The sequence below is a fragment of the Gadus macrocephalus genome, chromosome 17 (assembly GCF_031168955.1).
Source record: "Gadus macrocephalus chromosome 17, ASM3116895v1".
NCBI classification, from domain to species: Eukaryota; Metazoa; Chordata; class Actinopteri; order Gadiformes; family Gadidae; genus Gadus; species Gadus macrocephalus.
In genome coordinates, this window is record NC_082398.1 from 1282711 (window position 1) to 1296872 (window position 14162).

At 48.9% G+C, this 14162-nt stretch overlaps 3 protein-coding genes across 4 annotated transcripts in view; 1 reads left to right on the forward strand and 2 right to left on the reverse strand.

Moving 5' to 3' along the window:
• Positions 1–1342: 1342 nt before the first annotated feature.
• Positions 1343–7848, forward strand: LOC132445515 (perilipin-2-like). Its single transcript, XM_060035575.1, has 8 exons — positions 1343–1469; positions 2736–2765; positions 3159–3354; positions 3934–4016; positions 5096–5298; positions 5886–6060; positions 6430–6558; positions 7118–7848. Exons 2-8 carry the CDS (start codon positions 2736–2738, stop codon positions 7649–7651), a joined length of 1350 nt encoding a protein of 449 aa, XP_059891558.1. The 5' UTR covers positions 1343–1469; the 3' UTR covers positions 7652–7848.
• Positions 7849–8013: 165 nt separating this feature from the next.
• cdca9 (cell division cycle associated 9) lies at positions 8014–11259 on the reverse strand. 2 transcript variants are annotated; one of them, XM_060035596.1, is made up of 10 exons: positions 11088–11257; positions 10841–10972; positions 10636–10673; positions 10492–10543; positions 10333–10391; positions 9900–9958; positions 9467–9553; positions 9276–9354; positions 8704–8790; positions 8014–8183 (listed from the first exon to the last, which is right to left on the reverse strand). In XM_060035596.1, the coding sequence occupies exons 1-10, from the start codon at positions 11212–11214 to the stop codon at positions 8136–8138; spliced, it is 768 nt and encodes a 255-aa protein (XP_059891579.1). In that variant the 5' UTR covers positions 11215–11257; the 3' UTR covers positions 8014–8135. The 2 variants fall into 2 exon arrangements, with proteins under 2 accessions (XP_059891579.1, XP_059891580.1); XM_060035597.1 differs by lacking the exon at positions 8014–8183 and having other exon boundaries at positions 8784–8877; positions 11088–11259.
• Positions 11260–11496: 237 nt separating this feature from the next.
• dennd4c (DENN/MADD domain containing 4C) overlaps positions 11497–14162 on the reverse strand; it is a 47225-nt gene continuing 44559 nt past the window's right edge. Inside the window, 2 exon segments of the mRNA XM_060035624.1 lie at positions 11497–13337; positions 13510–13574. Of these exon segments, the coding sequence (XP_059891607.1) occupies positions 13201–13337; positions 13510–13574 (202 nt within the window). The 3' untranslated portion in view covers positions 11497–13200.

Genomic DNA, 14162 nt, shown 5'->3' on the forward strand with positions numbered 1-14162 from the left:
GTGTTGGCTATGATCTGAAAGTTGGCTCATTCTAAGGTAGAAAAAAAATGTTATTTTCATGGGATGATACACCAACTGAAACATTCTTGATTATTATATTCCATTTACTTACAAAATAGATCCGCTAAACCCATTTCAGAAACTAGAGGGAGCGTTATTTAGGCTATAAGTATGACACGTCCTCAGTGTATGATAACTTGCGCTTGGATTGTGAATTGAGTTTATGAAGTGAACGTTTAACCTCATATTAACTCAATGGCGCCCTCTGGTGGGGACCATCAGCTCAGCACCACTAGGCCGCTGGCGGACTGCTGAGCTGATGTCAGCCACAAGAGGGAACCATTGAGTTAATATTCAAATCAGATATTAGATGAAATATTACCTAATGCAATGCAGATTAAAAAAATCAGCTGCGTTGCATTATTTAGTCGGCGAGAGTGTATAATAATGTCAAGTTCGGTTTTCTAAGCAGAATCAGGCCAATGGTCCTCGATCTTAACTTTCTGTAACTCTGGTTAGAAATATGTATGTCATCATAAGCTACAGCAGTATCCAGCTTAAGAAGGCCCATGCACTTTCATGTTACGACCTTTTTAATTTGTTTACAAAAGTTTACATCAAATGTATAGCTTCATGCAATCCGTGTATTCATTTCATAAAAAGGGGCCTTTACTTTTAAAGTTAATGAGGCAACAAACCGGATCGAGCTTTTACTTTGATGACCATGTGTGTGCTGGTGTTGTAAAGTAAAGAGCAGCCTGCCCATGCATCAGGCCTACGGGATAATGGTAATGGTATTGTCGCCTGCAATCAGGCCTCCATAAAACACACGTCAAATAAAAAGAAAGATTCAATAAATGACATGATGTTATAGTGCGACTAAAAGTCCACACGCCACGACACGTCTTTAGGAAGTCCCCGTTGTAAAACCTTCACACCAGCGCCGATCAAACCATTAAGGCGTGGAGATCAAACTGCAGTTCAGGGATGACGTCGTGATGATTGATTTCACCTGCCGCGTGGTCTCGTAAAATACTATAAACTTATACGTGGCTTCACTTCAAGGGAACCCCCTAATGTTTCAGCATCTAACCCCTCACCCCATTCCAAGAAGATCTGTTATGGCCTACATATAAAAAAATAGGTCTATCTAGGCCTATATGCTGATGCACAAATTAAATCAATCACTCCTGAAGTCATTCCGTCATTTTTTACTTACTTTACTTAGAATCCAAAGTATTTTTGACCAAAGAAATATAAATACATTAAAAAAAAAACTCGCGCTTCAGTGAAGCGACTTTTCCCTTTGCCTTTGCCCTGGAGAGGAATCGCGCCGCCTGGCTGACGTCACTTTCAGTCAGATCTCGAGATAAGAGGACGTATAAATATTGACCGACAATCCCCGTTGCTTACAACTCCTCAACCTGCTCTGTGATTGCACTGTACGAACCTCAACACTGTAGAGAAAGGTAAGACCATTGATGTCTTGTATTTTTATATTGAATACAACGGAGACCATTGTGCATGAATATAGTCTCGTTTGAATGTGTTCTGTATTGATTGCATCTTAGTTATACTCACTGAAGTGGGAAATTTATATTTTTACATTCCATTTCTGTGGTGGCCTTATGTTGGTTTTGGTTTGGTTTTCTTGACCCCCCTGGGGAGCGTGGAGAAGCAAAGGGTTCCATCTGATAAGGCACAGCGTTTACCCCCTTTATGACATCCTGAGGTGGTTCATCGATAGTTTACCATCTGGTTAACCAATACTATAGTTTATTGGGTGGCACAGCTGCTCTCAGGGTCCTGACAGAAGCGTATAAGAAGTCTGTGTTTTAGTCAAAACAGCGGTCTTCAGCCTGCATGTCTCTTGGAGGGACTGTGGTCCCTCCAAGAGGTACGCAATTTTGAGCCAAGTCAATCACAGCTGTCTAAACTGGGTAGAATAAAGAATGATACCGAACTTATAACAATTATGGTCATATATTTTGGGTAATAACGGTACAGTGACATATAACATCTCTCTCTCTCTCTCTCTCTCTCTCTCTCTCTCTCTCTCTCTCTCTCCTCTCTCTCTCTCTCTCTCCTTATTATTATTATAGAGTCATACCGAACTTAATAACGGTACAGTGACATATAACATATCTCTCTCTCTCTCTCTCTCTCTCTCTCTCTCTCTCTCTCTCTCTCTCTCTCTCTCTCTCTCTCTCTCTCTCTCTCTCTCTCTCTCTCTCTCTCTCCTTATTATTATTATAGAGTCATACCGAACTTAATAACGGTACAGTGACATATAACATATCTCTCTCTCTCTCTCTCTCTCTCTCTCTCTCTCTCTCTCTCTCCTTATTATTATTATAGAGTCATACCGAACTTAATAACGGTACAGTGACATATAACATATCTCTCTCTCTCTCTCTCTCTCTCTCTCTCTCTCTCTCTCTCTCTCTCTCTCTCTCTCTCTCTCTCCTTATTATTATTATAGAGTCATACCGAACTTAATAACGGTACAGTGACATATAACATATATATATCTCTCTCTCTCTCTCTCTCTCTCTCTCTCTCTCTCTCTCTCATCTTATTATTATTATAGTCATACCGAACTTAAAACAATTATGGTCATATATTTTGGGTAATAACGGTAGTGACATACAACATTTGGTTTGATGTTTAGTTTGTCATCCATCCATCCATCCATCTCTCTCCCTCTCTCTCTCTCTCTCTCTCTCTCTCAACAGATGTCAGAGGTCGAAGTTGTCTCAAATCAGGTGAGAGCAATACTGCAATATTTGTTTAGCAGAACAGTTGGTCAATAGATATTGACTATCTCGTGTTTTATCTTTGGAGAAATGTGGTAGGCTAATATTTGGTGATATTACCTCATTTAGTTTTCCTAAAACATTTAAATTGGAAGTAAAGACTCATTTATGTTTCAGACTCAGAATAACATCTTAATCTTATGATATCAACGCTATACAACATTAACAAAAACACAGACATCATAAAAACACTCGTCAACGATCCACCCAACGACACAATCTCAGCCAGTCTCATCAGCACCTCAAAACCCCCCCTCCCTCGTTCAGACACCTGTCACTCACAGCCTCCACGTCGACCCTATCCCCACCCTCTGACCTCTGACCTTTGACCCCGCCCCCCAGAGCGCGATGGGGCGTGTCTCCAGCCTGCCTCTGGTCAGCTCCACCTACGGCCTGGTCCTCGGCGCGTACTGCTCCACGCGGGACCACCACCCCGTCCTGGCCTCCGTGTGCCGCGCCGCCGAGAGGGGTGTGTGGGCCCTCACCTCCGTCGCCATGACCACCGCCCAGCCCCTCATCGGCCGGCTTGAGCCCCAGCGTAAGGAGAGAGAGAGAGCCCGCCGCAACCGCTTCTCACCGGTTGATTCGGATCCGAAACGCGTTGACGACGGGGATATACGAAACCAGGAAGTGGAACACTGGGAACGTGATCCGTACTGTGTAACCTCTCACCCAGTTCCTAAGAGAGCTTAGTCACTCATTATGAAACGCCTCAGTCTGTTTATAAAGTAAAAGTCAGCGTTATATTTACATTTATATTGAGGGCATTTGGCAGACGCTTTTATCCAAAGCGACTTACAATAAGTACATTTGTCAGAAGAAAGAGAAGCAACAATATATCTGTCGGTACAGTAAGGACGTGCCATGCACGTACACAACAAAGCTCTGTATATAGCAAAGTTATTCTTCATCCACTGCACCCTAAACACGGCGTCGTTCTGGACGGTTAAACGATGACAGCGTTGTCTCGAAACAATCTAGAACGACCCTGCCCTTAAACAGCCTAAGTAAGTGAAGTACAGTGAACACATCGAGGTGTTTATTTTCTATAGAACGGGGTTTAGCTCGGACCTTGTCACCCACATACACTGTTTTGTTCCTCTTCGGCCCCCCACAGTTGCCATTGCCAACCAGCTGGCCTGCAAAGGTCTGGACCAGATTGAGAAGACCTTGCCAATACTTCAGCAGCCGTCTGATCAGGTAGACAAACAATCCCATCGGACCACTGACCGTCACGATTGGCACATCTCGCCCATGACCCCAAACCCCCCACAAGCTTTCACAACGATGGAGTTGGCAGACGCCCTGATGTTTTAACGGCGCTGATCCAGAACTGGTTGGGGCAGCCTTGATCTCTGCCCACAGCTGGTTTAGTGTTGAAATCATCATGACAGGAAGGGGAGGAGTTGTACTTCATTTCAACCAATTCAACGAAGCTCTTATGTAGAATATGGATCAGAGACGGCATTCACTAATGCTCGGCATTGAGGGGGACAAACTCAAACTACACAGGAGGAAACATGTAGATGGTAAAAAAGTGAATTAACCCAAGATCTATGTCAAATGTATGAGACATACGAGGTCATGATGTGCATGATGCATGATGTTGACATGTGCATGATGGTTGACACGTGAAAGTGTTGTGGATAAACCCACGTTCTAAAATACGAGAGGTCGAGAAGGACTGGGGTTGAATGATCAAGGCCTTATTGCGACTGTGCACCGTAGCTTCAGCAACCTGAGTTGGTTTGCAAAGAACTCGCGAACAGTCTTCAGGATCGGATTTATATCCCCCATCGTGTTGCTCTCCCAACATGCACTTCGGCCAATCAGAATGCTCTAAACTATGGGCCGTATTCCCGTTGCCTGCGTTGCCTCGACAGAAGGTTACAATTCGTGGGAGGCGCCCGTCAGGCCCTTGGGTGGACGCAAGGAGGGTCCGCAAGGACGTAAGTAACCCCCTTGCGTCGCGTTTCTCTCTCTACCGATATTCCAGCTATTTGGCTGAGAAGCCTCAAATATTTTCCACCATAGCAGCCACGTCACGCACCATCCTTCAAAGTGTCTGATGAGAGCCTCCGAACTGCAGATCATAAAGCTCCTCCCTCTCCCACCATGGACCCCTCCCAAGGCCTGGCTCAGCCTCAGGGTCAAAGGTCATCTGGCTGGCACAGTGCTTATCAGTCTCTCTCTCTCTCTCTCTCTCTCTCTCTCTCTTTCTCTCTCTCTCTCTCTCTCTCTCTCTCTCTCTCTCTCTCTCTCTCTCTCTCTCTCTCCAGATCGTGTCCAACGCCACCGGGGCTGTGGCGGTTGCCAGGGAGACGGTGTCAGGCCGGCTAAGGGGCGCGGTGGACCGTACCAAGGCGGTGGTCAGCGGGGGGGTGGACCGTACCAAGGCGGTGGTCAGCGGGGGGGTGGACAAGGCCCTGAGCACCTCTGAGGACCTGATAGAGCACTACCTCCCCCCCGGCCCGGAAGAGACGGGTGAGCTGACCCTAGACCCCCCCACTACGATATATACTAATACTAACCAACCATTCTTTATGTTGTGTTAGCATTTATACAGCATATATATGCTACTATATATTATAGCACCTATATGCTTAAATATATTAGCATAAATATATACTAATACATATTATAGAATATATATTATTGCATATGTATGAATTTCTTTTGTTTCATCTTTTGGTCAGATGTTCGTATAATCCAATATTGAACGACAAGTTCAATATTGAGTTGTTTTTCAGAGGTTGTGTCTCCACACCCCCCACACCAGAGCCCTGTGCTAAAATGAGCTCAGCAAAACAATTCCGTGAACCGGGATTTTGAGTTCGGGATCAGGAGTTGAAAAGGAGAACATTTCAGACAGCGCTTTGCTTGTGAGGCAGTGTTCACTAACCTCCTGATCGCCCCCGGCTACCAGGCATGCTAAACCGTTCCTCGGCGAAACCCTACGGGGTTTACAGATGAACCAGCGACCTTTGTCGTTGCTCAAACCCACGTTAAACCAAGGAGCAGGAAAAGCGTCTGTACACCCCGGTACTAATCCCGCCGCCGTGTTCCAGAGGAGCTGGAGAGCGGGCCGACCGGGGGGCCGGAGGGGCCCAGCTACTACGGCCGCCTGGGGACCCTCTCGACGCGGCTCCGCAGCCGGGCGTACGGCCGGGCCCTGGCCAGGGTGCGAGGGGCCAAGCAAAGGAGCCACGAGGCCATCGCCCAGCTGCCCCACACCGGGGACCTGGTGGGTCTCCTCCCGCTTGCATTTCTCTGTTCGTTAAAAAGCTCAAATAAAAAAATGAAATAATAACTGAATACGAGTTGCTAAAGCGGCGGCAGCAGCTCAGGAGGTAGGGCAGGTCGGCTGGTCACCGGTAGGTTGCTGGTTCGATCCCCGGCTCCTCCTCCCGGAGTGCCCCTGAGCGAGACGCCTCACCCCCGACCAGCCGGCGGTCGCCCTGCCTGGTCGACTCCGCCGTCGGTGTGTCAATGTGTGCACGAACGGTTGCAAGTCGACTCCAGATAAAAGCGTCAGCTAAATGCACCAAAATGTCAATCGCAAGAACGTATTCCTAATGACCCAAAGTCTCTCGTGCTCTCGTCCCCGTGGCAGTTTGACTTCGCCCGGAGGAACGTGGGCGGGGCCAACAGGAAGGTGTACAACACCCTGAGCTCATTGGTGGAGAGGAGGATCAGCAGCTCGCCCCGGGGGCAGGAGGAGAACGAGGACCCCAACACCGAGGTGAGGCGGGCGGCACTCTGGACCCCCCAGGGGGCCCAGCCTCTCACCGGAGGAGCTCATGCAGTGATGTCACTGCAGCCCGGCCCTGGATGCTGAACCGCATCCAGCTCGGACCTGAAGCAACGAGTCTGTTACTGTGGGGCTGGATCTCTAACCAATGGCGTGTTTATTCATGAGGCACCTTCAAGCCCAAGGCCTCTCCCAGTGCTTTACACCTAGGAGGCTTGGACCCCCCCCCCCCCCCCTTTCTGTGATAAAAACTGCGTTTTCGTGTAAATGAGAGGCCAAACCGCGTGGAAATATCTTCCTTTTCCCTTGGTGTAAACGGGGCCTGAGGTTGACTGCAGAGTTTGAGCCCTGATAGATGCAGCAGTTGTCGATCGGTGTCATGAAGGAGATCTCAGAGTGTGGTACACACTGATTACTCAACGCACAACAGGTGCACAGCCTCAGAGTCCAGTCACACTGCCAGGTGAGGCTGCTTGAAGCCAAAAGGTGACTTAGGAGACAATGCATCCCAGCTGAACGGGTTCCTTCTCTCTCCTCCCTCCCCCTGCAGGTCGCGGAGCCCCTCCCCCTGGCCCTGGCCGCCTCCCTCTCCCAGCAGCTGCAGACCACCTGCCTCGTGCTGGCGTCCGGTCTGCAGGGCCTCCCCCGCCACCTCCAGCGGGAGGCGCGCTCTCTGGGCCGCTCCGCCTCCGGCGTCTACGCCAGCCTCGCGGCGGCCGGAGGCGGGGCCCTGCCCGCGGGCGCGCTCGCCGGCGGGAAGGCGCGGCTGGGCCAGGTGAAGCGGTCCCTGGACGAGGTCCTGGACTACCTGGTCAACAACACGCCGCTCAACTGGCTGGTGGGGCCCTTCTACCCCCGCCTGCCCAGCCCCGCCCGCCCCGGGGAGTCGACGCCCGAGGTCGCAGCGCCGCCGCCACCACCCGCCCAGACCACGGAGTCCCCGGAGGACCAGAGCCCCTCCAGCAGGGACCCCAGCCCGCAGCGTGGGGGGCCCTCTCCCTGGGGGCCGGTGGTCCAGCAGCAGGAGGTCTGGGGGGCCGAGATGCAGACGATGGATTCCCTGAGAGTCGCCTTCCACCACTGATTTCATTTCTGCACAACTATAGTTTTGTTTTTAATCGTACAGACTTGCCCGATTTGTCGTGACCCTCTTACTGGAACGGCCTTAACCATGTCGTTCCCATGTCTGCATTTCAGAAGCCACGGCTTTAAACATACGTGACCAGTCAAATAATGTTGGAAAGTCCAACACTCTGGATTAATTCCAATTCAATCTCATTTTTTAGCCTTTAAAAAAGGCTAGGCAGCCCAATAAACACGTGCTTTATATCTGAACTGTACTTTGTTTGGCAGTTGAATAGCTGTTCTACAAGCCATTTTAATAAAGTCATAAAGTGAAGAGATTCAGAGCAGCTTAAAAAAAAATTGTCATCATCGACCAAGTAGGAGAAATAAAGGCTTTATTTTATATCAGCATAACAATTCATTCACAAACAACTTTCAGATGTCCCTAATTTTTTTTTTCTGTGCTAAAAACATAAAAAAACAGACCACACAGATGCAGTTCACTATTCTTCAGCAGGCTTCGCCTTACTGGACAGGTAGTCCATCAGCCTCTGGAGAAAGGCAGTCAGAAATACAATGAACATAAAACCAGGAGTGAATTTACGCCTGCGATAGCTACAGGCCCACCAAGACCTCAAGCACAACAACGTAAAAACATTTCAAAAGAAAACATTATCTGATTAGCCGGTTATGTCAGGGTAGCAGTTTGTTTGGACTACAGTCATTCCAATCTGCACAGTTTACTAGATTAACGGTAAATGTTTATTGCAAAACATGCTCTACTTGGAGTAAACGTTTGGATGTTAGATGTGAAACTAAAGAGTCAAAGAAAGAATACCGCAAAGTGCCAACGTGAAAGAGTAAGGCAGTAGAATGCCTGCATCAACCAAAAGGGTGCCCAACAGAAACCTGCTCGTATAACCCCAGCCTCAGTACTCAGGGTTGGTCAGTTAGGTCATTATGACTCTCAGGCCTAGCCCCGCCCTTATTGTCGGAGCTATAACCCAAAGGGGGTCGTCACAAAGGTCACAACTAGACGATCCCTTCGGAGAGGGCGGAGCGATGACGTACCATAAGCTTCTGGATCTGGAACATGGCCACATCATCCAGCAGGTCCAGGGAGATGTCATCCTTGGTCTCCTCGGAGAGACAGAACCTCTGCGGGCGAGAACATACAAGCCATCAACCGGCTGCCGCCTGGTGCCTTCTCTGCGTGGCCAACCCTTACCTACAAAACCTGGTACACTGTTGGCCAACTTGTGTAGAAGCTATTAGGGGCTAGCACTACAAACATGTGGTCCATGAGGTACTGATGCTAGCGTGAAGACCGTGTGGTCTAAATAAGGCATCGGAGATATTAATTGACAATCAGCATTCATCCATTTCAAGGGGGATGCGAAGCAATGTCCTCTTTTCACAGAGACTTCATAGCAGGACAAGCTGGGACATCTCTCATTACACCGAGTCTGCTGGTCTCATGCAACCGACCTAACCTGGTCTCATGCAACCGACCTAACCTAGTCCCCCCCCCCCCCCCCCCCCCGGGGCCCCTGGCAGCAGCCGGCCCCTAGACAGCGCAAGAGGAAGAGGAAGAGGAAGGCTCGGGGCCGACGGCTGTTAGAGACGAGCTAACGCGTCTGTACCTGGCCCTGGGAGGTGGTGATGGTCACGTGAGGATTACAGCCGGCGACCGAACACAGGTCCCCTGCAGACGATATCGCCCTGTGGGGGGGGGGGGGGGGGGGTTCAGAACGACACGGCAACATGTCAACAGGCTGCAACAGGGATCCATTTTGATTCTTGGAGGACAAAATGGCGGGCAGCACCAACCCACCTCAGCCTTTTCTGCTTGGTCTTGGCGACCGGGTCGACGCCCTTGGCCACACGGCTCAGGGTTCTCTTCACGGTGCCCGACGGAAACCTGGGGCCAGAGAGGGTCTGGATTAAACGCCGCCGTATCGGCGACGTTTAACTTGAGGAGATTATCAGAGGCCTTAAGGGCCGATTATGGTTCCACGTTGACGCAAGGAAAGAGGGTTTACAGACCCCTTACGTCCTTGTGGACCCTCCTTACGTCCACCGCAAGGCCCAGACGTGCGCCTCCCAAAAAAATGTAACCTTGCGTCGAAGCAGCAAGAGCTGCGATGGGTCCGCTCACTAACACCCGACGCAGAACCACAACAGGTTCACGACTGTCGAGGCGTCAGCATGGTCGTTGCGTTGCGTCGACGTGCAACCATAACCGAGCCTCAAGTGTGAGGCGTTACCCGAGATTCCCGGCGCTGGCGCTGACAACCAAACCTCTGCTCTTGGCGGCCTTCCCTCCCTGGAAGGAAAGTAACGACACAAGGGGCCATGTCAACTTGGAGAAATCCAAATCTTAATCCCTCCATTCGAGTCGATTCAATTAGACGAGTCGGAAGTTATACACTTTGGTCTTCCCATGATTTCATTTAAACAGATTGTATTGATATAATTACAGATGTAAAAGGTATCATTTTATTTGGTACAAGACACGGGTTAAAATAAATTAAGCACATGCATTTCACAGAATGCTATAATTCAAAACGTAATCAAATCCTTTTGGGTGATCCCACTAGTGACAAATACGGTTATATATTGGTACACAAACAAGTTCAGCCTCAACCAATCACAGGGTCTAAGAAAACTAACGTTAATAATTTCCCTAATGTGACTGACCGTTTGGGACTTCGCTGATGGTTTCTGACCCTGGACTGATTCAGCGGGGGTACTCCGACCTTAGAATGGAGAAACAAAAACTCAGTTTATCCTGAACAGATGGATCATTAAAAGTTCTTCCTGCATTTCTGAGGGTAGCTCTACACACAACCGCATCACCTTTACTACTGGACGTCCTCTTCAGGGGCCGCTGGATCTCTGGTGAATTAGTCTGAATTAATAGAAAGGTGCAGATATGACGGCATGCAGCTGATTAAAACACACCTTAATAGAAGCCAATTAGACGCTTGTTCAGAGCCTCACCTTTATAGCAATGGAAACGTCGCTTGAAGTGACTCCATCTAGGCGGTTTAGAGTAACGTTAGTCCAAGAGTTTTTCGAGAAATATAAACGGGGGGGGGGGGTTCGGACCAAATATTATTTTGACACAAAGCAAAAAGCCCACTGGTTAGGGCGCATTATGATACATAACAATGTTCATAGGCCTAATTAATAAATCCAGCCTTACGGCCGATCAAGTCCCCTATGAGAGTACGCTGAAGGGAAGGAGGGATCTTCATCAGCTCCACTTTGAAGAACTTATCCACAGTCTTCAACATGTTGTCCATCTTCGCTTCCATCTCCGATATTCTCTCTTGGGCTGGAGAAACACAACTTATAGTTACTTTTGATTGATCGACTGAGTGATTGATTCATTCATTGACTGATCTTTGAGGCCGAAGGAGTTGTGTGGGTGAACGAGGGGCACTAAGCACCTTCCTTCTCAAACTGCTGGATGAACAAAGTGAAGCGGTTGTTCCGGAGCTCCGCGGCCTCCTGTTCTGGGACTTGACTAGAGTCGCGGAATTTCACCGTTGAGCTTCTGGTTCTTCTCGGCGACATGTTCTCTTCCGTCGGTGCAGTCCTTACAGGATAAACACACCCCTCCCTCACTTAGGCTATTTATTACATCCCCCGATTCCTAAACGGACCAATCAGCAGCCTGTAGCCTAATTATTAATTGTCGCCTGTGATGGGACGTACACTTCGTACACCACAATACCAATTATTTGTTATATTTACACGACAATATTATAGTATATATATATATGCCACACAGTCCTCCAGCACTTAAGATAATAATAAATAATAAAAATTTAAAATAAATCCACACAAATTGCACAATTGTAAATCAGGACCACCCTATTTATTGCAGCGCAACAACTGTGAGAAGACATGAACTCATTCCGGGACGGAACACGGTAACCACAAGTCCTTTATGTACAACCATACAATACATCTCAGCGCCTCAGAGAGGAGACGGTATATTCACAATGACACATGGAGTATGGGTAAGTGTGTGCTCCGTGTGTAACTGAAACCCAATGAGGGCCGCAACACTTACAACAAATAAAAAATAGCCGTCAAATCCTTTTTAAATTTTTACTTTTGGAGCAGATAGACACGTCTGTTTTGCCAGAAGTCAGATCACCCAAACAAGTCAGGGTGAAGGCCAGCTATTCATTTAAGCAGTGCAAATTCAACATTGTTTTTTTTCTTCCTTTTTCATTTAAGTATTTATACAAGACAGTTCAGGTATTCAGGTCCTCCCGATCAGACGATGGACGCTCTCAGGACCAGCAGGTATTAAGACAACATTTTAACATCGAGTGCCACCCAGCTTGAATATTCACCATTGAATTTATATTACACAAGAAAACATTGAAAACAATAGATGGAAAACCATATACAATGTGTCGTCGTTAAAAGCCAACTCCAATGTGGCAGATAAAACTATGTTAAGAATAATTTATAGTATTCTTGGGAAGTCCCCTAGTCTCATCACCAGTAAGCGGTTCAACAGGTCAACACCGGCCGATGGAAGCTGGATAACATCACAGAACAGACGTTTCTAAATTTGTTTTAGTCTTCTTTTGCAGTATTGCGTGTGCCGTCGTTTTCTTTCCCTGAAGTAGAACTCATCTCAAGCTCCCATAAGACCTGGAATACAGAGATCGCTAACAAAAAACCCTGCTTTTATCAGTAGTGCCGTCCCTCCCGACCAGTCAGCGGTCCTATAGCGCCCCCAAGTGGTTTCATTAGAGAACAACAACAAACAGAAGGGGCGTGTATTAAGTAGAGGGGCTTGTGGAATGTTTTGGAAACAAAACTAGATTGTCTGTAGGCGTCCCCCGTTGTCTCCGCGCGTTGCAGATGAGCAGCATACACATATTTATACAGGTTCCACGCGTTTAGGCGAAACTTTTGACATTCATCGTAGTTAAGACTTGGTTGGGCAGAGAAAAAGAGTCCGAAAAAACCCAAGCGTCTTCGAGACTCGCACCTTAAGGCCAACCTTGTTATGACGTGTTTCCTATGGTACAGGTATATGTACAGAGATATAGACGGACGTGTGTTACCGTTTACAGAAAGTGCACAGACAGGAGAGGGACACAGACACAGTTCAGCGGTGAAAGCAGACGTCGCTGGAACGACGTCACACACTCATTGCCAAACGTCATCGCTCTCGTTTCACCAGCAATTCATAATCACGCTCAAAGTCACACGCATCCATATAACTATAGGCCTAATTAGCCCCTTAAAACATCAGAAAGGCAAAATAATTCCTAAGAAAGCAGTCAAAACTTTTTTTTTCTATTTTTGTCGCCATAAGTACCATTCATGGACAATTTGTAGAGAATATTTTAAGCTTTAAACAATCGTCTCTCCACTTATTTCCTTGTCCCCTATTCTATTCATTTCCTAGACGTGTGCCGTGTTTTGACCGAAGCATGGGCTGCAGGTCCACTCCACCGCCACTAGGAGGAGCTAACGCTCAGATGATGGGGCTGCAGTTCCACTCCACCACCAGCAGGGGGAGCCAAAAGCTCAGATGATGGGGCTGCCAAAGCACTTCAGGCACCACTGGGCCTTGGCGCCGGGCGGCTGGTCGAACGCACGCAGCGTCTTCAGCTTCTCCGGGCTCAGGTTGTCGTAGGCCTGCCGGTACTCCTTGTCAAACGCCTCTGCAGGGGGGGGGGGGAGGGGTTTAGGTGTGTGCTAGTGTGGTTTAAAGGGGTGATGTTATGCCACCAGGTGTGAGTGTAGTTAGCCGTTAGAAGCTGTTTGAAAATCGTCCTTTTCCCGTGTTTTAGTGACATACTGTAGCGAGACTTGGAGGGGAGGAGGGTCACTTACCAACGTCGATGTTTTCCCGGCCCAGAGCCACGAGCGAGAGGAACAGGATCTCTCTGTAGATGCTCCTGCGGAACGGACACAGAGGAATAGAGCGTAAGGTGAGTGGGAGGGGTTTGGCACGAGTGGGAGGGGTTTAGGGTGAGTGGGAGGGTTTTGGCATGAGTGGGAGGGGTTTAGGTGAGTGGGAGGGGTTTGGCACGAGTGGGAGGGGTTTAGGGTGAGTGGGAGGGGTTTGGCACGAGTGGGAGGGGTGTAGGGTGAGTGGGAGGGGTTGAGCATGAGTCAGAAGGGTTAAGGGTGAGTGGGGGGGGTTTGGCGTGAGTGGGAGGGGTTTAGCGGGAGTGGGAGGGGGTTTAGCGGGAGTGGGAGGGGTGGGTTTTGACGACCTCGCCTCTCTTCGAAAACCCCTGTGCACAAATTGGCCGTGCTCCCCGTCCCAAACGACACGGCGCCTCAAGGACACGGCGCCTCAAGGACACGGCGCCTCAAGGACACGGCGCCTCAAGGACACGGCGCCTCAAGGACACGGCGCCTCAAGGACACGGCGCCTCAAGGACACGGCGCCTCAAGGACACGGCGCCTTAAGGACACGGCGCCTCAAGGACGCGGCGCCTCAAGGACGCGGCGCCTCAAGGACACGGCGCCTCAAGGAC

What these genes read in the sequence shown, in the direction of transcription:
- LOC132445515 (XM_060035575.1), top strand. Translation starts at nt 2,736, where the DNA reads ATGTCAGAGGTCGAAGTTGTCTCAAATCAG. An exon ending in CGGCCGGCTTGAGCCCCAGC is followed by an intron (nt 3,355 to 3,933) that starts GTAAGGAGAGAG and finishes GGCCCCCCACAG; the next exon opens with TTGCCATTGCCAACCAGCTG. An exon ending in TGCCCCACACCGGGGACCTG is followed by an intron (nt 6,061 to 6,429) that starts GTGGGTCTCCTC and finishes TCCCCGTGGCAG; the next exon opens with TTTGACTTCGCCCGGAGGAA.
- cdca9 (XM_060035596.1), bottom strand. Translation starts at nt 11,214, where the DNA reads ATGTCGCCGAGAAGAACCAGAAGCTCAACGGTGAAATTCCGCGACTCT. An exon ending in CCAGCAGTTTGAGAAGGAAG is followed by an intron (nt 10,973 to 11,087) that starts GTGCTTAGTGCC and finishes GTGTTTCTCCAG; the next exon opens with CCCAAGAGAGAATATCGGAG. An exon ending in CATAGGGGACTTGATCGGCC is followed by an intron (nt 10,674 to 10,840) that starts GTAAGGCTGGAT and finishes TAAACCGCCTAG; the next exon opens with ATGGAGTCACTTCAAGCGAC.